Raw genomic sequence first — 26,264 nt, forward strand, 5'->3', positions numbered from 1 at the left:
TCTTACCCATTGTCTCCATGACAACTGAACTGACAAAACTCCATCTGATGATGACGATGTGGATATTCAAGCAATAAAGGCATATGTGATTGTTAAACATCTCATTCCAAAGCCATGGAGATTAGTATGCTGCTGTAACAGCCTCCACGCTTCTGGAAAAGGCTTTCCAAGATTATGGTGCCTGGCTGCAGGCATTTGCTCCCATTGAGGCCCGAGAGCACTAGTGAGGTTGGGTGATAAGGCAGGACTCTCAGTTGGTATTCCAATTCATTCCAAGTTGATGAATAGGGGTTGAAGCCAGACTTTGTGCAAATGATTATAAAGTTCTTTGTTACTGCCATCAAGAAACCATTTCTTTATGAACACACCCCTAATTGTGCAAAAGGGAAACTTTTAAAGTGAGTATCATGAGAACAGATGTTTCACAGTCACTCTCCCGAGTGTCAGAGCTTCCAATTGTTGGCTCAGTTATTTTTCACTTTTAATGTGGGAACTGTAATTATCACCTTAAGGTATGTTGAATTAGTTTTCCGAACACGTTTTAGTGTTAAGAGCCATTTTTAACACATTTGAGGAGGATAAGTGTAAAATATTATTTTGAGCCAAATACTCCACACCTACATAGGATCCTTTACATTATACATATTAAAGATAATCACTTAATGGGAAAGGTCCTATTAAGTGATTGTTGGGGCTTGTCAAAGAATACTTGAGGGATTGTTTTATAAAATGTAGCCCACTCAGACTGATTGTCTGAAAATCGTATGGCATCTCTACATTTGCGTGGCTGCTACCCAGGAACTCATGAAATCTATTAAATGGAAAATAGCAGTATTAAAACAAAGCGGGAAAAAGGGAAAATGTTGAGTTCTTTTTATACTACTCCATAAAAAAACATATAATTTAAAATGATTAACATGCCAATACAATCTAATTTTATGGTAAAGTGGCATCACATTGTAATGATATAAAATACTCAAAGTATAAAGTGTGTGTGTGTGTGTGTGTGTGCGTGCGTGCGTGCGTGCGTGCGTGCGTGCGTGATTCAATTCAGTTCAATTGTATTTACTGTGCCAAATCATAACAAAAGTTATCTCATTTAAATTCAGTGCATTTGAAAGATCTATATAGACCTGCTGTTGGCCTTTCATGCCTCTCATATCTTCCACATGCTTCAACCTTCATATATTTTGAGAACAAAATAGCAGCAGTAATAATGTAACATCTTGAGAGATGGCAGGGAGAGTGTATCTTTAAATGATCTGCCAGAGGCTATTTACCTCATTGTCCTTAGTGATGGCTCTTAAAACTAAATTGGCTTCAAGTTTGGCTTGTTTTGTTTCCCGCTCTCATATAAATTGAGGCATCTTTTGAAAGGCTCTTTCGGTCTGCATTACTATTATTTTTTTTCCTGGGTGATTTATGTGGGATAGAGGTCTGCTGTGCATTCACCTTCCCGCTTCATGTTATTTCACAGAAGTGAAGCATAATATGATAAAAAAGAATAAATATATATATATATATATATATATATATATATATATATATATATATATATATATATATATATATATATATATATATATATATATATATATATATATATCTTGTGCACTCTCAGCTCTGCATACAAAATTTCAAGGCCAAAATATGATAAGCTCAGGAAAGTGAACTTCAATTAGACTCATAATAAATACACTGTACAGCATTTTATTCAGACTTGCATTTGTGGTTCTCCATGTGGAAAATGAAGGTAAACTGAAAAATGGCCTACTCTGAGTATGTATTCTAAGCTGCCTCCAGAAGGATGGACTGGCATTGGCTCTTCGGGCTGCCAACAATCTCAACTTTATTGCCAAGTGAAGAAAATTGCCCTGACTCAATCCCACAAGGATTCCTAATATTATATACACTATTGGAATTTGATTCCATAATTGCACTTTGCGGCATCAATCACTGACCATTCGAGTGCATCATGGATGCACCTTTATATGTTTACTGTATGAGAGAGATCTAAACACTGCAGACATTAGTAGGACAAGGAAATTGTTCATTAAATAAGAATTTGCCTCTACTAAGTTCAGTACCTACAGTTATTAAATATATTTATAATATTAAATAAAAAAGTACATGGGCATCCTTATTAATCATACAATATGTTCATAGCCAGTTAGATTTAAATAGGGCTTTACTGCAAGTAAACCTAGATCTGTATTCAAGACACTTCATGCCTTTTTTAATAGCCCTATTTGAACAAAGCGCTACGTTCTTGCTGCCAAGGAGTAACGTGATTTCCAAAAGGATGGAGGAAGTCAGGGCCTGGCACACAAAGAGCTGTAGTAATACCAGAGAATGTCCCTCTCTGCTTCTCTGCAGAGCATGTGCGATTCAGCGAGTCCAGTGAATCTATTGTGGATGGATGGGGGGAAAAAAATAAAATATTAAAATGGGTCACTAGATATACTTGGGCAGCCATTAATATACCTGGGCGGTCTGTCCAAGTAAAGTCTCTGTATGGGAAACACTAATAAGACAGTTAGCAGGCTGATTTGTGCCTTCCCTAAATATAGGGGCAGGATCAGGAACACCGCAGAAAGAAGAGGGGGAAAAAAACATGTTACGTCACTAATCGTTAAAATCCTTTCACTAGTGAAACAACAGCTAAATCAGAAAAGAAACAAATACAAGCACAATGGAAGGATGTTGTAGCAATACTAGCACTGCATTTTTGTAAGTTGGACTGAAACAGAAACCCACCTCATCAGCACTTATCCGAGTTTAGTCAAGGAATACCCTTTTCCAGGTGCCAATTTTGTTCTTAACCAGTGTGATGAGGTACACAGTGTGCAATGCAGATTTTCAGAGTAAGGGTACCCATGCATCCAGAATAGCTGTTTGTTTTTCCTTTGTGGACTTTGATTTGTGAAGCAGCTGAAAGGCAGAACTGCGCACACTTTAATATCAGTTTAATTTATAGCGAATATAATCGTTATCACCATATTCGCCAATTAAGCAGGTGCCAAGTATACGTTTTGCTGATTTGTCATAGCTTCTAATTGTAAAAACACCTTGTACATTACATGAAAAAGGTGCAAATTGCCTATTTCCAATCTAATCTAATCTAAATACTATTATCAGCAACGTTGAAATATGACTTTACTTCATGTATAAGTGAAAGCATGCAGTATCCTTGTAGTTTCTTATTGAAATATGAAAATAATATGTAGCCAAAAATATCAACAATATGGAGATGCCTGGATAGCTTAATAAAGCTAGCTAGACTATAACCTATTATGTCATGTTGATACTCTTATTGAAAAATTCTACTTATAAATGTGTGACTCAAGGTTGCCCTATGCTTTCGAGATGAACAGTGTTGGTTTTCCAATTAACCACGTCACTTTTTAATGCTGATTCACCTTTGACCTCTGACATGCCAGCCGAGTATACACAGTGTTACCTGTAAACCAATTAGCTAGTGTTGACGTTGCTGCAGTTTGCAGTATCACCCTCAGTGAACTCCACCCACGCCATCACAGAGCAGTCTAGTGGGGGAAGGACTTAATTGCTGTCTCTCTCCTTCTCTTGACTGGATCTCAGTGGAATTAGCAATACATTCTTTCCTATATACCATTAGTGAGTACCAGTTGGTGTTAGATCTATAATCATCAACGGACTTTTATTAAGTTTGGACCTTTATTGTTATCTGTCATAACAATGTACACGGCCAAAAAATGCTGAGGTGAAGTTTAGGACAAAGACACCAAGAGGAGTCATTATTATAAAGAGTTTAAACAAACCTATTTATCCCTTAAAAGGTCCACGGAGCTCAGTTATCCTCACTTTTCTTATATCTCTCTATTATACTGTACCCAATAAAGATGTCTTAGCAACCTTATTACCGTTTGTCGAACTTCATTAGCTTAAATTGTAAGAATTTGATCTAACTATTTGCTCTAGAAATCAGCAGAACTCTGAGTGAACTGAACCTGCAGTTTGATCAAGTGAAGCATGAAGTACTGCCTGAGAGGTTGAGTCTAAGATATTTATTCTGAAACTGTGTACCTTCAGAGCCCAGAACAAAGAGTGACAAAGGGGTAACAACTTATTATGGCTAACTTCAGAGCTGCATTGTCAGACAGTAACAGGTCAAACCTGAGAGACAAATAAAGAGGCGCTGGTGTGAAATTCAGGACCTGGATGGGAGGATCATTGTCGTCATTGTATGATCTGCTGCTCATTACAGCCTTCTTATTATTGTCAAGGGTTTGATCGGTGACCCACCAAGATTTGTCTTTTCATCTTTCTTATTCTTTGTATCTTCCGCCCAATGTCCCCCTGCTGCACGTCATCATCTGTCATATTCGTGGCGTGTTCATTTGGTGATTCATATGCACAGCCTCATCACCAGCAAACTCTGATTTCCTCCCACTCTCTTTTGCACACTTTTATTTCTTTTTATCCTTTTGCCTTCCCCTTTAGTCTGTCTTTGTTCTCCTTGCTGTTTCTTAGCCTTATATTTCAATTGCTGTCAGTCTCGTCTCTTCAAAGTCTTTGTCTCCACCCGTCCATCTCAGTGGATATTTCCTCTTTCATGTCGCACTGTGTTCATTTGTTAAGGATAGCCAGGGACAGTTCGTTATAAATGCACCAGTTTGACCTTTCTGCTGTGTCCCATTTATGTAACACAGACGGCAGAATGGGAAGTGTCTGTCTCAGAGACAGACAGCAAATGAACCTGCATCTCAATCCGCATGTTGGGCTCTGCATTTCTAATCTCTCTCTCTCAAAAAAAAACAACCTATCGACAAATTTTCTGTGTTGCCTTGCCTGCTTTTGTTTTCTCTCAAGCTGCCACACAGAGGCGAGCATCCAAGGTCAGATCGCAGTGCCCTCACTCATAAATAGCCTCGCTTTTTTTTGTGAGTGCAGTGCTGGCGTGTCAGCAAAAGTGGGCAGGGATGGATGGCTTGCCTTGAGGGTAAGAGAGAGGGTGATAGAGAGGGGGGGAGAGAGGTACAGACATACAGGGGTACTCCCTTATGGGACTCATTTGATTGCTTTTTCACTGCATTGCCCCACCCCCAACCCCCTTCCTCTACCATACCCCTGTCTATCAGGTGCTGTATGACTCTGGGCTCAGATGATAAGTTTGTTGTTGCTGAAATACCTGCTTTACACAGTTAATGCATCTAGAAGGCCAGGTTCAAGAAGGAATTTTGATATATTTATTTTAATAGTCATTGGCAAATTTACAATTTTGGAGCAAACCACTGACTTTCAAATTCTGTTATGTAAGTTTTCAGGTGTGCGTGTGTGTCCTGCTAAAATGTCATGTGATGTTGGAGCGAACTGAGGGTGTTGAATGCAGGCCCCCAGATAGTGAGATAGTGACCAAACGGGGAATTACAACTTCTGTGTTGGTTTTGGTGATGCAAAGAAGAATTCCCATTGACTAGCGAGCTTCACAATCCCCACAACATTACTCTATTCAGTCCAGTAACATTTTGAAAGCTTGGAAGATGCGGACGATTAAATTATTTCATCCCCATTCAGGTTAGCCAACCTAGAGTGCTCAACCTGAGTAGTCTCAAGTGCGCCTGCTCCATGGGCCCATGCGGAAGTATGACAGAAGTAATGCTGATTATTAAGGTATTTTTAGATGCAGAAGCGCTACTGAACAACTTTCATAGGAATGAACGCGTGCTCTGCCTCAAACGCTGTATCCAGTTCTCTTAATACATTCATTATTGAGTGTCATGGTAGTCATACTTATGTACAGTGTTGCTTTGAGCTAAATGGTAATGCTAGCATACTGGCAATGGAAATACTAACATGCTTATGGTTTACCAGCTATAATGTGTACTATGTTGACAATCTCAGAGCATCACTAAAGATTTTACAATTCATTCTGAGAGGACCATGCATGTTCGTACAAAATGTAATGGCAATTTAACCAGTAGTGATTGAGACATTTCTCTCAAAACCACAAATGTCAACCTTATGGTGGCATTAGAGAGATCTCAGGGGATCACCAAAGTCGTTAGGATTTATCCTCTTAGTACCATAAATGCATTTTTAAAATGTTTTGCCATTCCATCAAATAGATGTTCAAATATTTTTTTGGACAGGTGAAAGTTTATTGCGGGTGGTGCTACAGAAAAGGGGATCATCAAAGTCAGGAGGATTTATCTCAGGTGTTGAGATATTCCAGTCTGGTGGTGGACCGACTGACCAACATTGCTGCTCACTTGGCTGTTAAGTAAATAATTTGAAAGTAAACTAAGGGAGTAAGAACACATCCTTATTGCACAGTGTCAAATGTCTTGGAGGGGCAATGGATTCCCAATAGGCTTAGTCATGGTGGAACACATTTAATTGTACTCCAAGCTGTACTGCTTACTCTGCAGTCAAAAAAGATGCTCCTTTTTTCCCTTTGCCCTTATATGTGGCGGAAGGGGGAAGGGCCATCCCTGTCGAAACATACAGTAGACATGAAAGGATAAATGCCTACGGTAAATGAAAGTCTCTGAAATGAGAAGCATTTAATACAATCCGCAAACATGCATAAGCAAAAGACGTCGGCAACCAATCACTTACGTCTCTCCCACTATACCCCGTTCTCTGATGTTCATCATTTTCTTTTCTTTCATCTTGCTTTTCTCTCACACAGCTTTTGATCCCCCCCGCACTTCCCCGGCCCACGTCTACTTACGCTGCAGCCATTTTTCCTTTCCACCCTGCACTTTCTCACTCACTCATTCACTTTCTTCTCTCTCTCTCTCTCTCTCTCTCTCTCTCTCTCTCTCTCTCTCTCTCTCTCTCTCTCTCTCTCTCTCTCTCTCTCTCTCTCTCTCTCTCTCTCTCTCTCTCTCTCTCTCTCTCTCTCTCTCTCTCTCTCTCTCTCTCTCTCTCTCTCTCTCTCTCTCTCTCTCCCTCGTGGTTGTCTGGACATCCTCTCCTCTTCAATAACAGTCCGTGTAATGGTTCAAATGTCAAGGCAAAAGTATGGCTGCCTTTCCCCCTGCCGGGTTCGCCATCAAGGTCTTTGATCAGTTTGATACTGGAGCTAGTGATCGTGCCTTCACACTCCAGCACTTTCCTCAGCAAGTACATTAGTGATGGTCTTGACTATTTGCTAACTCCTTTAGACTCCTCTTTGCCTTAGTAGACGAGCAGTGGGTGGCAGGGTAACTGGTAGCTCTTTGTCAATCTTTTGTAGGTAGCCACAAAGTCTAGAGAGAGTCTCACTGTTCAATAATTCTGCCAAGTAAACCACTGCTTTGGTATTTGAGTTGTCTTCACCATAGTTTGCTTGTTTGAAGTGCACATTTTGTGTTTCATAGAGCCTTTTTGACACAGTACTTTTTCTGTCTTTTTTTAAAAGCTATAATACCTAATTGTCAACCCAAACACAACACTGACACACTATTACCACATAAGTTGTTTTGGATAATGTATTTGTTAATAGTTGCCTGTTTACACATTCATTCATTTGGAGTTCTGTTTCTGGCCACCTGGCGAATGTAAATCCAATATTTATTTTCATCTCTGTTTTGGTATCCACCAAATCCTGAGGGAAATATCTGGCTCTTTATCCACTGAATGCTCCACTATGTACACCAGCTAGACGCTAACTTTGTCTCTCTGTTTTTTGGGCTGAGTAATTAGTAGGGCTGCACAATATATAATCTCAGCAGCGTCATTGCTATGTGCGCATACACAATAGTCCCATCGCAGGATGAGCAAATCTAGTGTTTCTCATTAATTATCTATACAGTCTATGTAGGTCCGTCATAGTTTCATAATGAACTGGAAATATTAGTACACCACGACCAGCTCTAGGTCCGCTTAAAAAGGATCAAGGTGAAGGTGGCTCGTGAGTGACAGTGCTGTCGTTTTTCATCATAGTATGGGTAATAGAGCAAGAAACAGTATGAAAAGATTTGTTGCAAGGAAAGGTAAAACCATCCAATCCTTGTGTGCCAATTTTCTCAATGGGGACATTGTGTTTTCCCCTCTGCAGGTATACTTATACCCTGTGCCCATTCAATCAAGTCACACAGAAGAGCACTTCAGGAATAGAGGTCTCATTAGGGTAAGTACCTCAATCACCTCGTCTTTAGTCTCCCATGTAAAAATCCCAAAACAAAGAGGTCTAATACAGCAGTACAAATGCAATATCTACAGTAATATGAAGGCCACTTTTTTCAAAGTAAGTAAAAACATTGTTGTTGTGTGCATTATTTGCTGTGACATTAAGAGTCTTTAGCAGAACATATTCACACTTCTAATATGAAAGAAAAAAAAAGGTTAAGGCTTTTTCTGAAAACGCTTCAGGAATCCAACATACACTGCGTTGTCTTTGGTCATGCAATGTTTTTCAATCTTTCTTATTCATACTAATTGGATAAATTCACATGGCAGGAGTTTTAATTTCAAGAATGGGCCTGAAAACAAATCCCACCACTGCACTTCTATGAAAGCTCTTTAATCATTGTTTCAGTGCTCATATGAAGTTATCCTAAGACCAATATTTGCACTATTGATTTTTTTTAAATTGTTATTTAATCTCTGTTAGGCCTCATATGACCTTTAATCAATCGTTAACAGATCTCTATTATAGTTTTAATACCTTTTGATCAATGATAAACAGGGGTGAGTTTCATATACTGCTGGGGTTGTATTTCCGCAGCCTCGAAGGGTTTCAATTTCATCTAAAGGATTACACTAAGACCTTTTACATTCCCTTTGGGATTGACTGTAGCGACTGCTGGACATTTGTGTGTATCAAAATGCCTGTGTGCTATGATATATGCCACTCAGTCCCCATAGAAATGGACCTTTTAGATGTCACAAGAGAGTTTTTTTTAAATCTTTGTTCCCCAGGAGTGTCACTAGGGAGTGAAATTAAATCAGCAAAGACAATACCGGAAGAGTGTAGCAGTAACTTTCTTGGTCAAATATGAGATCATGACTTTTTTTGCTAGCTACCCAGTTTGAAAAAGCAGCTGTCATTTAGCTTAGTTTTGGGTCTATTGTCACTGCATGCCTCTTTTCCCCCACCCTCTCATCATTGTAACATCTCAAACAGATCAAGAAAAAATATATACATCACACTGTTGTTTTCCTTGTTTTGCTTTTTACTTTTTCTTTTCTTTGAAATTTAGATTTGAGTTGATAATTACAGGATGTCGCGTTGCTGTCATTTTCTCGCTCATTAGCCTTAACCATCAGTGATCTGACATTTTCATTAGGTGCAATTATAGAAACCATGCCATCGACATTGAAACCTCACTGGGGAAAAAAGCTGTTATGATTCGTTGCAACACCTCCCCAATGTGCTGCTTTGCTTCCAGCGAGGACATAGGCTAAAAGCTTGTTTTGCTAACAGAAAATGTAAAGGCTTAAATGACCACAGAAAAAGTTATGACAAAGTGTCAAAACATTTTATCTCCTTTTGAGATGAAATGCCATTAGGCTTGACTTATCTTGGCGGTTGAAGTGAGACATTAAAGATAATTCATTAGCAATTATCTCTTTCTGCTCATGTAGTTTTGCTTTCAGATGGCAAATTAATTGGAATCTAAAGCAGGGCTGTGTTGTTTTTGCACAGCCACATCCCACACTACCCACTCACTTTTGGAGCGGAAAGTGCAATCCTTCACCATGTTTTTAGCGCAGGAAGAGGAAGAACAGAATGCTAACTGTGAGTAATGTGACCCCAGTGCTTCTGCCTGCCTGTCATTCACGATGGTATGGAAGGCCCGAAGGACAAACAGAACCAGTGGTCGAACATGTCTCCGATTCATGTGAGTTGGTCACTCTGTTTGGAACAAAATCGCTCCCAAACAGAACTTGAGGGAAGGATTTCAAGTATATATAATGTATATGTTTTCCATACGAAATGTTTTAGAAAGGACTGATTAGATAAGAATGAATACAACAGACAATATTGTGGCTGGCCGTGTTCCATTCCTCAGACAGGCTTGGATGTTTGATTTTTCATTTGCCTCCACATGCTAATGGAAAAATAATGCTAGTTTGTGTTCGATCACATGCAAACACAAACACCTCATTGATATGTTCTGGGTGTAAGCAAGTGGTGCGGCACTATATGATGTACTATAATGTTATCAGAGAGTGTGTAGTGAAGGTATATGTGGAATGGTTTTGGAAGGCGGGGGAGGGGAGGTGCATGAATCATAGCTTGCACGCTGGGAATAAAGTTCATTTTTTATCCAGACAGACCATCAGTCAGTCCTTGCAGGATATGGCTAGGCCTCCTGATATCAATCTGCATGGAGACATCCTCCTTCTCCCCAGAGGGGTGAGGGGGGAGAGGGAAGTGCTTTGATTTAAACGGCAGCATTTATCACACCTGCTCCAGCATCCTAAAGGACAACCATGTGAGAAATAGCCGAGGGGAGAGAGAAGGAGAAACGGCATTAATGTGTGTGACTACTGTCGCAATGACATTGCTAATACTTGCTTGTACCATTCCCGCTAATTTGGATTAGTTATGTTGCGTTCCTGCTGCATTAACTCGATGGTGTTGCTGCTGAATTTTGATTACGGCTCCTGGCCAGCGCTCAGTTTGTGAAGTGTGTCAAGGCTCATAAAAGTTAAGATTGTTCCCTTAGCCTTAACCTTCCTTCATGCTTGGCGTTGCAGCATAGTTGGTGTTAGACCATTAACTTTACAAATGTTCTTAAGGAACAATAAATCAGCCTGGGAACACTTCCTATTGTAACTGCTTGCTCTTATAGTGTGGCCACACGCATAGCCATAAAGATTTCATAAGGCACAGCAGTCATACTGTATGCTCCCAATTATCAGTAAATGTAGATATTATACAACTCATATTCACCTCCTCAGCTCCAATGTCTCTGTTTTCCATTTAGCTTTTCTGCCTTTCGGTCTCAGCAGCTCAACCGCTTCTTGGAATGGCCATTGTAACAATAACATCAGCCATGATAATGATAATAGAGGAGGAGAAAATGCTTGCATTGCGACAAACACCATCTCACTGTGACAGCGTCATCCATCTTCATAATGTCCCCTCTATCCACTCCCACCCAGGGCAGACATGGTGGGTACAATGACAGGACTGCAAACACGGATTACTAAATGCAGTCCACCTGAAAAGACAAACACACATATATAAGAAGCAGAAGTATACAGGGCGTGTGTGGTTTGTTGCAACCTTGTGCTTATGAATGAGCTTACCTAATTTAAAAGCATTGACTTACACTTTGTTTGAGGAAAAAAACAACACACACAAATTGTACATGCAAAATTGATCTCCCTTTGTCACTAGCACGTCACATTCATTTCCCACAAGCCTCTGTGGTATTGATGTGTTCCTCTGCAATATCACAACTGGAGTGTGTGTGCTAATAGTCATAGTAAATAATGATGTGTCGTAGCTTATAATGTGTGTTGACTGCCACAGGTTTCGATTCAACTTTCTGATGTTGTTGTCGAGCAAATATTCCTTTAGGTGTCTTTTGGAGACACTTGATGAGGGCTTTCTAGAGACCACTGCTGCCATTGTAGTTTTGTTGTGTTCCACATAGGATGATTTGTCCCCCTTGCCTAATTACACAATGTAATAGTTTACGACTAATGCATTTTTCAATCCTTAAAGCAGTTTTCTCTATGCACATATGTATGTTGCCTTGAAGAAGACTATTCATATTTTGGTAAATAGTTTTATTGACTTCCTTGCTGAGAGTGAGATGAGGATAAAAATACCACTCTAATGTGTATAAAGAGGAAACTACCACTCTGGTTCTTTACAGAATTCAATTAAATTCATAAAGCGAGCCGTCATTTTCATATGTATCATTATTCTATTACATTATGTGGTCAACATTTACTTCATAATGATAAATTTAAAAAAAAATTGCCACTTTACTTACTCACTGTAAAAATGAAATCAGGGGTTTTATGAAGCGTTGTATAATTCACAATTTCTTGGCCCAGGAGCAGTGACTTCCAATCTTTTTGCTAATCTCATCTCAGATAACTTCCTCCTGACCTAAGCTCTATACTTAATCTCCACATCTCACTGTCAGCAAGAAAATGAATAAGATTCTTTAAAAAACGTCAGTGTCACACCTCTTATAGATGGCACACAGCTGTTCAGTTTGATATGACTCACTTTTAGGACTCGTTTTACTCAGCTTTCCAGTGATTGCTGCCTAAATTTTTGGGCAAAATTAGGCTTTACCCTTTCCAAGTAAAACATCAGACAGTCAGGTAAAAAAAAAAGCATAGCTGATTCAGTGTGCATAAATAGAGAGACATGGGAGTACATCCTCGCAAAGAGAGAATTGTCTGTGATAACATGATAAAATTCTCAGATATCTACTGCTTTTTATTATGATGCCCACAACCTGTCCTTAATAGTCTATTAATATGACAAGTGTCACAGGGTCTTATTGCGTTGCCATGAAACTTACGGCTGATTGGCTGTTTTAGTAATTGAAGGTGCTAATGGGTCAAAAGTCCGGGTTTAAAAAAATAAAGACTTTAATATAATACAGAACCAAAGCAGCATGATTGAAAGAGCCTTTTGATGTTTTCCAAATCCAAAGTGAAACAATAACACCTTTAAAATAAACCACAGTAACATAATTTAATGCAGCATTATACCATTGTTGATGACAAAGCTCAGAGCAAAGTGAAATGTAGTTTCAAATTCTCATTGGCAGAAACATGGAGTACAACATCAACTACAAACAAGATACGGGCGATACAGTACAGTCAAGTATATATCACAAGACACCAGCAGCAGTTTGTTTTCCAGTTAGCATTGAGCACCCAATATATATATAACCTCACTTTAATTTCTCGAAAACGACTCTAATGGCTTAAATACATGCAGCACCACAGCTCACCATCAGTCTGATCCATTTAAGTTTTTACGTCCCCAGGAAGTGCATTGTCAACATCCAGTAATTAGCTTAGTGTTCAAGCCATTTCCTGCTAACAACCACAACAACTATAAAAAACATCTCTTTAAAGTATGGCCCCACAACAACTCTTGGCCATAATAACCTTTCCCCATAAGCAGAAGTGCATTTGAAATATTTATGTGGCCCCTTTGAGAGTTAACTTAGGATAAACACATGAAAATTGCCTGCTGAAATGATATGGAACAGACGAGACTCAGACAAGAACAAGAACTCAGAAACCTGAATCTGTATATTTAGCCAAATACGTAACAGAGATATTCAATTTATGCTCTTGTAAAGGCTAATAAAGAGGAAACATGCAAGAAAAATGAAGAAAAATCAACAAATCTAAATCAAACATAAATGTATAGACCTTTATAAATGTGTGGTCAGCCAAAACAAATATATACAAGAGAAAAAACAATAATGGCATCTCTGTGATAAAGAATATTTTCCTTTAGACAGAGGAGGGTGGGATGATTTAAATTAAGACTGCAGACGAGGAAGGGATCAGGTTGGGGGTCATTCAATGAGTTTTTGTTTTGGGACTCCAGGGAAATCAGGTGGCCACGCAGTTGGGGTCACAGGGTCGGTGTGTGTCACCCCACAAAGTTCAAGGAGCTAGGCCTGCTATTGTGCCGGGGTCAACTGCTCTGCACTCGTTGTCATCCTCAAGAGCAACACGGGGATAGAGGAAAAAGCAGTGTTGAAAGGGCTCGACGAGTAGCATGCTGTGTTTGACAGTCCAAGCTTGGAATTTGCCCATCATCCAAAGCTGGAAACAGGATAGACTAAACAGGAATAATAACTCCTTGACACTGTTGGGCGGATATGAATATACAAAATATAAAAGAACAGTGGAAGACTGCGAAGAGGAGAATATTCATGACTCAGATGGTACATGTCTAAAACCGGAAAATATATCAGAGGAAAGTTATGAATATTATGACTGAAGGAAATGCATAGGCTGTAGAGGTAGCCACATTGCTGCTGTGTTAGTAAGAAAGAAAAGAAAAAAATAAAGTATTGTGAAGCTTAAAAAAAGGCTATTAGTGATGTCAGTTACTCCTGCAGGTTCATATCACTCAGTATTCAAACCCACAGGTCTTCCTTGAACTGCTTTATTGAACAGTAGATTTTCGAACAGAAAACAGTGGAGAAGTGAGGTAGCCTAGCAACATTGAAACCACAGTGAATGACTGTGTGTGACCACTGAGAAGGAGCCAGGTAGTTGAAATGGCAGCATAGAGCAACCCCAGAGAGAGTGGGATGTGCTGGCCATCGTGGAAAATACAAATACAGTAGGTTGGCTGTTTGTAGCAGTGCACTGTAGACATACGCATCATGTTTAGAGCTCTGCTTTTTTTTTTTTTAAGCTACATACAGAAAAAGCAAAACAGCGTTTTCTCACACCTACTGCCAGGCTTACTTTAAAACCAACACCAATAACCTTTTCATTGTTTCACCTCTGTGTAGTTCTTGTAACCCTCCAAATACAAGATCACATGAATGCAACAGAGCAAAAAATCCCCAGGTGATGAGAGAAAGAGGTGCAGCATTACGAGGTCCCCAGGCTGTCAAAGTCCTTCGAGGGTCCTTAGCTTGAATGATTCAGCTGAGCAAATTTACTGCCATATGCCCAAGAAAGGAGACTCTACTCTATGACCATGGTAATATGGAAAAAATGTTCATTTGATCAGTTTGAGTCAATTTCTTAGTAGGGCAGCTGAAAAGCCCAATGTCTCTTTTAATAGTATTACAGGTAGTATTAAAGGAATGGAGTTCTGGTAGAAAATATATGATGTCCTTTCTCCTTTTCAGATTAATTACTTTTGTGGTTTTCATGTACTGGGAGAAAAGCACTTTGACTAACTATCTCAATAGGTGGCCATTTTACTGCAAAGCAATCACAAGGGAGCTGTAAGATTATTTCTGTAAAACTACTCAAACACAAGCAGGTTACCAATGAGCACAAGGAAACAGAATGTCTGCTTGAGATTGAATCAGCGAATGACACATACTTCAACACCTCTTGACAAAATAGCCTCACTTAGAGGTGGCAGTTAGATGCTAAAAATACAATCGGTACCTTTGTTGATATTTGACTATATTTTTCAGCTTTTACCATGTGTGAGTCAGCAAACCATGTGGGAAGAATAGTAGGAACAGGAATGTTGGTGGCAGCATACTTGATAATGCTACATGGTGATCCACATACAACGTAATACTGTCAAGCTAATGAGTTACGGAAGGATAGACATATTTAACGTACTGAATCATTATAGTGGCCATTATTTACTTGCATCACATCTTAATTGCTAAGCTGGTGAGGCTATAAAGTGAGCCAGTCCTTACATCACTTCGATCAATGTTCTAAATGAGTACATTCTACAACATCTGAAATTAAAGTTTAAGATAAGTTAAATAAAACAATGATTAGTTTGGTGCATTTGAATGGCCGCTGTGTTTTTCTTAGGCCATTTTTACTTTGTTTGTTCCTTATTCATGCTCAAATCTGAGTCATTTTTTTCCTGTTAAAAAGTCACAGACCCTTGATTTACCCATTGTTGTGACATTTAATCCTTGTTAAATGTTGCTAAAAACAGAAATACTGGACACATATCTCTATGACATAGTTTCCCTCCTATACTTACCAACCCTAAGAACAAAGTCATTTCCATTTTTTACAAATGTCAAAGTTTGAAGTTCAGTACCAGGCAATTTAGGTTTCAATTTTTCTTCTATAGACCAGTAGTTCCCAAACTGGGGGGAGCAGGACTTAATATAAATCATGCATGGTTCTGTACTTGTAGCCAGGCCTTAACAAGTTTGTGAAAAGACTGCCAGGCACCTGTAAAGCAGACGATAAATCTACACCAAACATCACAACTACCAAAACAAAGACAGGAAAGTATGATGAGGCATTTCTGATCCTTGGCTTCACGTATAGGGTAATAAAGAGAGAAAGGGGGCTTGACAATATTTTTATTTACAAAAGGTGGGCCCTGCAAAAAAGGTTTGGGAACCACTGCTATTGACCATATTGACCCTATTTGTATATTTTAGTCTGCATTCTACCTGTGCTATTTCTTTTGAAAATGATTCTGATGACTTATAAGACAAATGTCTATATTATTGATGGAAAAAAAACAAGTTTAATTTCAATTAAAGTTTATCATTGTGCTTGTCAAATCAAAGCCTGTCCAGTCCTTTCATTGTTTTATAGGCTTAAAATTGTCTTATCTAAGCCCAAATGATTTAACCTACAGAGTAGTGACAGAAGAAGAAGAAGAAGAAGAAGAATTTCTTTATTAGTCCCGCGAATGGGGAAATTCAATTCAAATTCCAGTTCCACTGGAAAAAGTGTACAATTATACATTAAGTGTTCTACTTAATGCTCTCATTTTCAAGCTGTCAAGGTCATTCGCTGGAGTGCCATTAGTGAAGAGAGGGGTCCTCCTACCTGGAAACATGGCAGCCGCTAAATGCCCAATGCTCAATGCTCAAGAGTAGCACGCCACAGTATACCAGTGCAGCCGTTGGCAGCCAGGCAGACACACTTATATAACACACTCATATTAGTGTATAGGAAGTGTAACGGCTAGATTTGTGTTGCTGAGGTGTTCATGCTATGTGGCCCCTGAACATAACAGCCCACATTTTATTTGGCAATCAAGGCCAAGGGGTAATGACTCTTGTGTGTCTGAAGAGAGGGTTAAAGTGGTGTGGAGTAGAGGGTGGGGTAAAGCTGACACTGTGAACCCCTGATGGCCTTTCTGCTGGGTAGCCATGGCAACAACTAGCCCAGTCGTTAATGAGGCACAAGTGAGCTGTTAACAGAATACTGATTTGGGTTTGACATCAGCCCTGATTCATATCTGTCAGGAGGTGTTGATGAAATATGCACCCCGAGTTTATTTTATAACAGTACATAAAATGAGCTCGGTGTTCTGTTGATGCAGCGAATGAAAAACAAAATGTGCCATGGATGTTACTCACTGATTTAGAGAAATGATGTGGGTCAACGCGCTACACATAAGAAAACTGGCTAAAAAAAATGTAGTATACCAGTGTCTGCAATTTCAATAATTGACCTCTTGAAGATTAATCTATATCCCCATATAAACAATTATGTATAAAATGTATTTTAATCCTGTTCTGTGCCCAACAATTTAGAAAAAAGGATATATAAATACCCTTTTTTTTAATCAGTCATATAAAATAAAGTGAAAGCAAAGCCCTGACTGAGGTTGTGCCCTTCACATGTTCCTATGTGTATGAATTTTTTATTGAGGTGCTGGGCACAATTGGTGGTAGGAGAGTGAGAGGAGCATCAGTGACTGGCACAGTAATGACAGTGTCTAGGCTCATTTCAAAAGGCTGCTTTCTGATTGGTGACCTTACACCAGTGGCAGAGGTTAGCTATGCCTGGCACTGCTTGGCTTTGAGAGCGCTGCTTCACCGAATCCAAATTAACCAGCAGCTCCCAAATTGCTCTCTCTACCTGCCTGTGCGGCACAGCGTCTCATGCTGTAAATGATTAGCACATTAACAGCATAGTGAGGGGACTAACTTGCTGCTCCAGACCCCTTGTTAAAGCAGTGAAAAGCAAAGCTGTGAGGTATAATTCATTGCAGTGGCAGCTAATGAGCGGATGCTACAGTGGGAAGGTGACGGTAATAAGCACCGACTTAACACCATCTTAACACAGGATAAGATTCAGTATGTGGAACTGGTTGTTAGAGACGTATTTACTTTAAGTAATCGGATGCCGAGTTGGCACATCAAATCGTTAGACAGTTGCTAAAAATGAAGGGAATATATTTGAAGGGCCGGCTTGACGTTCTTTAATAACTGATGGGAGGTACCTCAACTCTATTTATTCGTCATTCTGCCCATGAAACATTAAAAGAACAAAATGCAGTACTCAGGTATCGGTAATAAAATGCAACACAAGTACACAAACATCCTAGCGATCCCTAGAGCTGGGTATTATTTGATACCTGTCTGACATTGAGGAATATGTCCATGTTTTTTTTTAATGCATTTTTCCGTTGGCTTTGGATTCAAGTGAGCAATTGACACTAAATGGTATCAATTTAAGTCTGTGATACGTTTTCTAACGACCATATTAGCTAATCCAATAAATTCAACACCATTTTATGTCAAGAATCCAACTATATTTTGCATAAAAAAAAATCCCTGCTAATAGAACATTTGGCTCTACAGGACTGAAAATACCTAGAATACAAAATAAAATAGTGTAAATGACCAAAATTCCAATCTAAAAGAGCAAAGATTAACCACCAGTTATGATGCTTGATACCATGGACACAAGTATTGAAGTTAAATACCCGACCCTAGTTGCTATGGTAGTAAAAGATCATATTGTGAGAATGTAAATATATTTCTTACGCATGCAGTACACATATATGCAAATATGTTTCATAAATTAATATATGCAGGCAGCTTGCTCTTGTGCATGCGAAGCATAACATTCAGTGGAGTTTACATCAGCGTCCTAATGTCTACAAACATACAAAGAAAACAGAGAAGGCAAATGAACAAATTTATATTCTGTTTTCTTGAGGAAACCATAGACATACCAAACAGGGCCACCGTTCTGTTCTTTTTTTCACTGTGGTTTTGTTCATCCAGTTTCTCTCCAGTAAAGGAACAGGATCTCCATAAAATATAATATATTAATAATAATTATATGATATAATAATGAACTACAATGCATGCACAAATACGACTCGCATCTCAGTATCTGCGGGGTGTTTAGACACCAGCGTAGAGTTGTCTAAATGATAATTGCTTCTGAAAGGTTGATTTGTGGCTATATCAGAGAGGGTAACTCTCCTCTCAGTGTTGAGCGAGATTAGCCGCGGATCATCGGAACTTATCACTCGAGGCATATGGATTAATGCCGCAATGAAGTTTCAAACGGAATCACTGGCGACCGCATCGTTTTAAAGAAAAAAGAGGAGCTTATATCAGCTCAAGCCATTATCAGAAGAAGAAAGGGAAGCTAATCATCTTTTTTATGCTAATTATCCCTAATGAGGATTAAATAATGGAAGAAATACAGTAAAACAATATAAGTACTCTAAAACCAATTTCTCATTACTGTTACAAAAAGTATTTTAAATGTTCTTAAATTCCAAAATTGCACTTATCTGCCACTTTCTGAAGTACACTTGTTCGGTAATGCAGATATCTAATCAGCCAATCACATGGCAGCAACTAAATGCATTTAAGAAGGGATATTTAAGGTATATAGAGTATGGTCCAAAAACTAGCAAGTATCTGGGTGTAAAAAATACCTTGTGGATGGCAGAGATCAGAGGACAATGGGTAGACTGGTTTGAGATGAGAGAAAGCCAACAGTAACTCAAACAACCCCCAATATAACCGTGGTAAGCAGTTGAGCATCTCTGAATGCAAAACACGTCGAACCCTAAAGCAGATGGGCTACAACAGCAGGGAGACTGCACTGGGTACCACTCCTGTCAGCTTAGAAAACTGAGGCTACAATTGGCAAAGTCTTTCAAAAAATTGGACAATAGAAGATTGGAGGAAAAATGTTGCTTGCTCTTATGAGTTTGTCATCAACATCATTTAGACAGTACTTGCGTCAGAATTTGGCGTAAACCAAATGAAAGCATAGATCCATCCAAGTTCACTCTCCTCAAATGACCTCCACAGTCACCAGATCTCAATACAACTGAACGCCATTTGGATGTGATGAAACAGGGGATTTGCAACACGGATGTGCAGCCCACAAATCTGCTGCAGCTGCGTGATGTCATCATGTCAATGTGGACCAAAATCTCTGAGGAATGTTTCCAGCACTAGCCAAAACAGCCACAGCCAAAAGGGAGCCCAACCTGGTACTTATAATTGAATCACAGCGCCATCTGCTATTCAGTGTGTCAACAGAAAGCACACCTTAATGATTCAGACAGAAAATGAAATGAGATTGACTCCATGATGTGTGCAGTCAGAGGCATGCATGTGTTCTCTGAGGCACACTATCTCACCCACAATGCAAGGCAAATGTATGGATAATAGGTTTAGCTGGCTAGATATGCTGCTATTTCAGGGTTATCTGTGATGGAAAGGGAATTTTATAAGAGGCCAGTCAGAGATCGACTGACCCAGATATGTGTAAATAAGATTCTCCAGGTTTTAAGCCTTAAAAGGAGCATGTCTTCAATTTCATCCATCATTTATCATTAAGAGGAAGTCTGCATTTTTGGCGCCTCCCTTGAGTCCATGTGGTCGGAAATGTATTTTGTACAAAAGCTAAGATGCAATTTACTCTCTGCTGCCAATGTTAATCTCTTTACATCCTTTAACTATGTTCATTCCTGCTATTTCATTGGACTGAAAACAGGAATGTGTCTTCTGAATAGTAGTAGCAGGATTTCCAGCTTGGCTGCAGAAAACAGGTGCAGCAGATAAGCCAGCATGTTTTGAAGGAAAATATCTACACTGGAGATCAAAATTAGAGAACAAATTATTAATACTTCATTTATTCTGAAATAGTGTTGTCTTTTTATTGTTCAGTATTTGATAGAATGTGCATCATGTGTATAATGGCTGCAGCTTAAAGCCAAACTGATAAATTGGATGAGAACATGAAGTTGTCAGTGAACTAGGGGGGTACATTTTGTACATAATGGTTGTGCTTAGTGTCATTCACAGGGTCTTATTAAGATTTAGTCATGTTTATTAACCCTGATGCCATGAAATTAAGGCTTAAGGCCTGATCTTGTGTTTTTCAGAGGTGTAAATAACAAGCTGTGCACTAGTCTGGTGGAAACTGTAGAATGACTGTAGAAAATGGCCAGTCAATATTAAGTGCAGGTAGGTATTATTACAGTAAATGAACTGTCAATAATATTTCATCTTGTGACTCCTGTGAATCCAAATGACTGGAGTGTGTTGGCCACATCTCAGTGATAACTTAAGCCTAATTGACAGGGCCTAGGCTGCTTCTTGGGGCATAGGAGGGCTAACAGAGTGAGAATGGAGATTAGGGAAGAAAGCGTGAGGTGAGAAGAGGGAATGAGGCGTGTGCATGCGTTAGGGAGTGGGGGGTACGGCGGACCAGGAGGCATGAAGGTGATGCGCAAGGGACCGCTGGTCAACTAGCAGCAAGAGCACTGTCACTGTCTCCCCACTCCATGTCTTCTGGCCCTGACAGCAATCCATTTGAGGGCCTCCTGGTACTAACAGAGTGCTAAAACCCAATCAAACAGGCTGGAATGAAAAGGCGAGACGCTCTGGCCCAGACGGCTTCCACTTGTGTGAGCAATTCACCTCTGACTGACCCGTTCAGGCATCTTAAATAAGCCATGCACATCATGGACAGCATAAAATCCACACTCAGGGACCTAAAGACAGCCATGTGTTCGTAAATGCTGGAGAGTGCTTGTTGAAATCAAAAGGGGCAGACAGAGTCCTTTTCAAGGTCAAATGAGAATAAAACATTTAAAGAAATGTGGAAAGACGTTATGTTTGTTGGACACAACTTAATACAATAAACTACAGTGAAAAATGTTTTCTGTGTCTTGTGTCTGTCATCTAACATTTAGTCACAATAATAAAATGAGAAATATCAAATCTTAATAATGTGCTAACCTTTTCATTTAAATGTGTTGTTAGGACAGGTTAAGTATACAGGTATTAAAAAGTAAAAGATACTAATTGCAGAACCAATAATAATATCATAAAAGGTCATGAAATATAGCAGTTTAGCTTCCATAATACTTAAACCAGTACTCAGGGAACAAAGCTGATCTAGTTACCTTTATACTGCACTAAGTAAAGGTCAATGTAGGCACATCGATCAAGTGTTGTGCACTTGTGACAGGACACTGATGAGTGCACTGATGAGAAAAGGACTTGGGCAGATTAAGAGAATAATACGTTGAATTTATAGCTTTTTGTAGCTCTTTATCCAGAATGATTAACAGAACATTGACAAGCCGGTTACAAAACAAAGACTTGCAGATCATCAGGTTTTATTTCTGGATGTGTGCTTCCCTGAAAGTGAAGAGACAGAGAGCACTCAGACAGAAAATAGTAGCTATCCTATGTAGGGCACGAGATCAGAGCAACACACGTGTCAGTAAAATCTCAATCGACCATGTGTATTTTCCTCGCTAACAGGATTACAATGTTTTACTAAAATCAATACTTACCACCAGCATGACTGCGGATGATGCCACCTCAAAGAAGCTACTCGAGTTCAACAAAAGATCAGAGGAAGTCAGCTGGCGAAAGCGTGATCAAATGACATCTGTCGGTACTGTGAGCTGTGTTGGACAGTGTCCACTGGCACCCTGGTTTGCTTAACTCCCCTTGAAATGTTTGGTGAGAGTGTAATTAGCCTGTACTGGGCAGGCACAGCCTCATGTGTGGTATTACGCACAGAATTTAATGACAAAATGGTAATTAATATTTCCCCTCCATTGTTTAAGAGGAGAGGGACTCAGGAGCGCTGATGCCAGGATCCAAAGGAGGGCACTGCCAGACTGGCCATCTTGCCAGCTTTTTATGTTTGCTGGAAGGAAGTGTTTTTCAATAAGCCAACCTAGTGGTGTTCAAAACAAATGATATGTTCCTGTGCTCACTGTTTATAAAAGAGCAGGAAATAACTGGTTTTGTTTGGCTTGACAAATGGACAGAAACTTTCCACAAGAACTTTATGAAAAACATTCAAACTAACGGTTTATTATTTCTTTTTTCATTTCAGGAGGTGGGGGATGTGGGCAGGAACACAAAAGAACCAGTACAGTCACATGGTGTACGAGAATGGAGAACCCTGCTGGCAAGGAGGTTCACGCAGTACCACCGTAAGTATTGCATGTGTTTCTAACTAAACAAAGACAATACACACACACAGTAGACACTCATACAATTAAATAAACTAAAAGATAGACGAACAACACTGACAGACAGTCAGACAGATGGATATGATACCTCATTTGGTGACTTTAAGAGTAAATAGATATATTATTACAGGAGATTATATTGGCTGATGCCTGTATTTACCTCAACTTGAGAGAGTACCACTTCTTTCTTCTAAAAACAGGCCACTACTACTAATTTTCCCTGTTTTATATCATATTTTCAAAAGAAGCCTCCCTGTTTTCTGATCTGCTCCCATCTTAATTTGATGTTAACGCAAATTTCTCCTATGTTTACCTGTTAAGGTAAGATCAGTACAACGGTCGCATCATACTGACTCATCGCTTCTCTCAGTTTCTCTTCTCAAAAAAATAATTCCATTTTGCAGTTTTTCAATCACAGTCAAGTTACCATCAATGAAACTAGAAATCCATTTTTTTTCCAGTTGGACTCCAGTTGTTTCTTCTTTGCTGTACTCCTGATCGATGTTAAGCTACCATTAACAAAACACTTTCAGTTCATTTTTTCTCCTATTTACTATCCATTAAATACTGAGTTAAAATGATGGTGGTTGATCATATGACATTCCCTCAGCAGAGGTTGGTCTGCCCAGGTCGAGCTCGTTACTGAAGCATATGCTGCATTTCATTGTAATCAGAAATCAGGATCTTCCGACGTCTGGGTCAGACTCTTAGTAAGAGAAGAAGTGTAATAGGAAGATGTGTGTGTGATGGATTTAAGAGGGTAACATATAGGGAACGGGGAGGAAGTTGAGAGGTGAATGTGTGTTAATAAAGTTTATAAAAAGGGGTGGGGGGGGGGGGGGCATGAGTCTTGCTGTGCTGATGGATTTAGTGTGGAAATAAATATTATATTGAATTTATCAAGACAGCAGTGGACATGGAGGAGGTTTTCATTAACCGGGGAGCAGGGGAGATCAGCAATAAAGCCCTGTGTCTAATATAAACATATGGCCACTGAGGTAAATAAAGGCCCCAGCCACTGTTTGAGAATTTACGGTGGTTTGAAACTGTGGTACCTTCAAACAAGATGGACCACCTTTGACACATGACCCTCTTTTACCATTAGTCCAAGACGTTAATCATAGAAACCCCTTATGTAGATAATGACTTTAACAGTCCACCTACCAAATAAATAAAACTTAAGTAAACTGTACAGAGAGGCTGTGGACTGCTTATTTCCAGGGGGAGAGCTAAAGAAAACAACCAAACGAAGCTCCTCTCACCACATTCATCAGGGACAATTTGAAGCCTTCTCGCTCAGGCTGCTCTCTGCATGGCTTTTGGGCATTTGTATTTCAACAATGGAGAGTTAGTCAGTCAATCAGTAAGAGACGTTCAGTCCTCATGGCCCACTCAGCAGCCTGGCAAAAACATGTTTTGTTCAAAGCCAAATGATGGAAGCTGACTTGCTTCTCCCCCTCTTGTCAGTCTACATTGGTTTTATGGTTAATGTTGCTCCGGTTACAACTTCCTGCAGCCTTCTCTTCTTCAACTCTTCTCTCTATTTTCCCACTGTTGCCTCCTCTTTCAGCCACTTTTATGAGATCCATTTACATTTTCTTGTGACAATTTGCTCAACTGAAAACGTCGCACATTTAATCATCCTATTTTCTTTGCCTGGTCCCCGCTTCAAATCAGAGTCCAATAAATGTCGTTTGCAAATATATGTACTCATGCCATCCAGGGGCCCCCTTTGAAAAGACTAAATTGAATTCCTTTGATACCACCCCCTAACCGAGTGCAGTCGGCATAAATGAAGTCTCGTCAGAAGTCGGCACTCATTATATTTGAAATGCTGAACCTCGTCTTTGGGTAGTGCTCGCTCTTTCAGCGGTTAAATGTACTTCTGTCTTTATACTTGAGTAGTGGGATCAGTGATGTATTGTTTCAGTGGTGGATATTGGGGTAATCCAAATTCAAGCAGCATGCAGTGTATCTTAAGAGTCTGTGGGGCAGGGTTAATTCAAGTGTTTCAGTTATTAATTAAATTCAAAGTGCTGGACTGTGACTGTTACATGTCAGCAGTGAGTTTAGCTATTGTACAGCTAGGACAACTGTGGCTCCAGATCTGCCTCTACCAATGCTTAAGGGATATCTCTAGTTTATTACAATGTAGGTCAGATTTTTGTAGATTTGGCAATCATTTCTATTGACTATTGGTCGTGATAATATTGTAATATCACAAAGATCTGAGAATGGGCTGAAAATGCTAAAAATAAACTTTGACAGGGATGAAAAGATGTCATGTAACAGATCACTAATATAATGATTTCTGCACAATTTTGGGCCTGAAAGTATTGAGGCTAGGATTGATTTGGATAAAAAATTTAAATGACAAACTAGTAAACGATAATCCATCATCAATGTGCCAAATATTAATTTGTTGGGACAGTAAACACACTGGGTCAAACTCTCAAAACTGTTGACACTGCATTTCTCATGATGCAACCCACAGAAGACGTACAACGCAGTTTTTACAGGCTTAGTTATGCTTATCATGATGAGTAAACCGTTGTGAGTGCCTCTTTTACATATATAACAAGTATTAGTCAAGACAGAACAAACACAAGCTGGAAACCTGTTACCACACAAAAATAATCTTACTAAATCTAAAATATTGTACCCAACACTGACCTGCGACTCAGGCCCCTGCAAGTCAAAGTTGAATCACCAATAATCATGCACGCACAAAGGAAAACACTTTGTCTCACAGAGCAGCACCCACTTATTATATGTGCAACAACATACTAAGAGATGTAACAAAAGACTATTTTAATCCAGGAATGGGACAAAACCAAATCACCCGTTGTACCAGCCTGAAACTTCAGCACAATAATACCTGTCAAGTTCCCATTCCTCTACCTCTCCAGGTGCTTTTGTTCACCAGAGGGAATGTCTGCCCAGGGTGCAGTATAATGTGTAGGGTTGCTATGGAAACCCCCTAGCAATAAAATAAGTTTCTTTTCCGTTTCCACTCTCTAGCAGAGAGTGTCAAAGTCACCTATTAAAGTCACGACAGTGGTAATCACTGTTGATGTGTGGGGACGGCAGCAGTGATGTCCTATAATGCCACAGTGTCCCACAGTCACAGCATCATTTTGGGTTTTGTACATAAGGCTAGGCAGTAATAACACTTTGATCATTTTATTAAACAATTGATTGTTTGTGAACTATTATATTTGGATCCACTGGTACTGTATTGCTTTGCATAATTCTATAGTTTGCAGTGAATCCCATTTCTTCACAAAAGTTTGAAATTGCTTAGAAAAGGGCTAAAACAAGAGGTAGGACAGAATCTTCAGTCAGCCTCCATTGGGAGATATAGCTGGCATTGCTCTGACTCAGGCTAACAACGGCT

At 39.4% G+C, this 26,264-nt stretch overlaps 1 protein-coding gene across 2 annotated transcripts in view; it reads left to right on the plus strand.

Annotated features, from left to right (window-relative positions):
* Positions 1-26,264, plus strand: part of LOC310964459 (glucosidase 2 subunit beta-like) — a 120,169-nt gene that overhangs the window by 92,187 nt on the left and 1,718 nt on the right. The window contains exons 13-14 of one of the 2 annotated variants that reach the window (XM_083937583.1): positions 8,027-8,098; positions 22,729-22,828. In XM_083937583.1, coding sequence (XP_083793709.1) covers positions 8,027-8,098; positions 22,729-22,828 — 172 coding nt within the window. The remainder of the gene's footprint in view (positions 1-8,026; positions 8,099-22,728; positions 22,829-26,264) is intronic. The other variant, XM_083937584.1, reaches the window with a different exon arrangement.

Source organism: Echiichthys vipera (genome assembly GCF_963691815.1).
Source record: "Echiichthys vipera genome assembly, chromosome: 22".
In the NCBI taxonomy this organism is placed as follows: Eukaryota; Metazoa; Chordata; class Actinopteri; order Perciformes; family Trachinidae; genus Echiichthys; species Echiichthys vipera.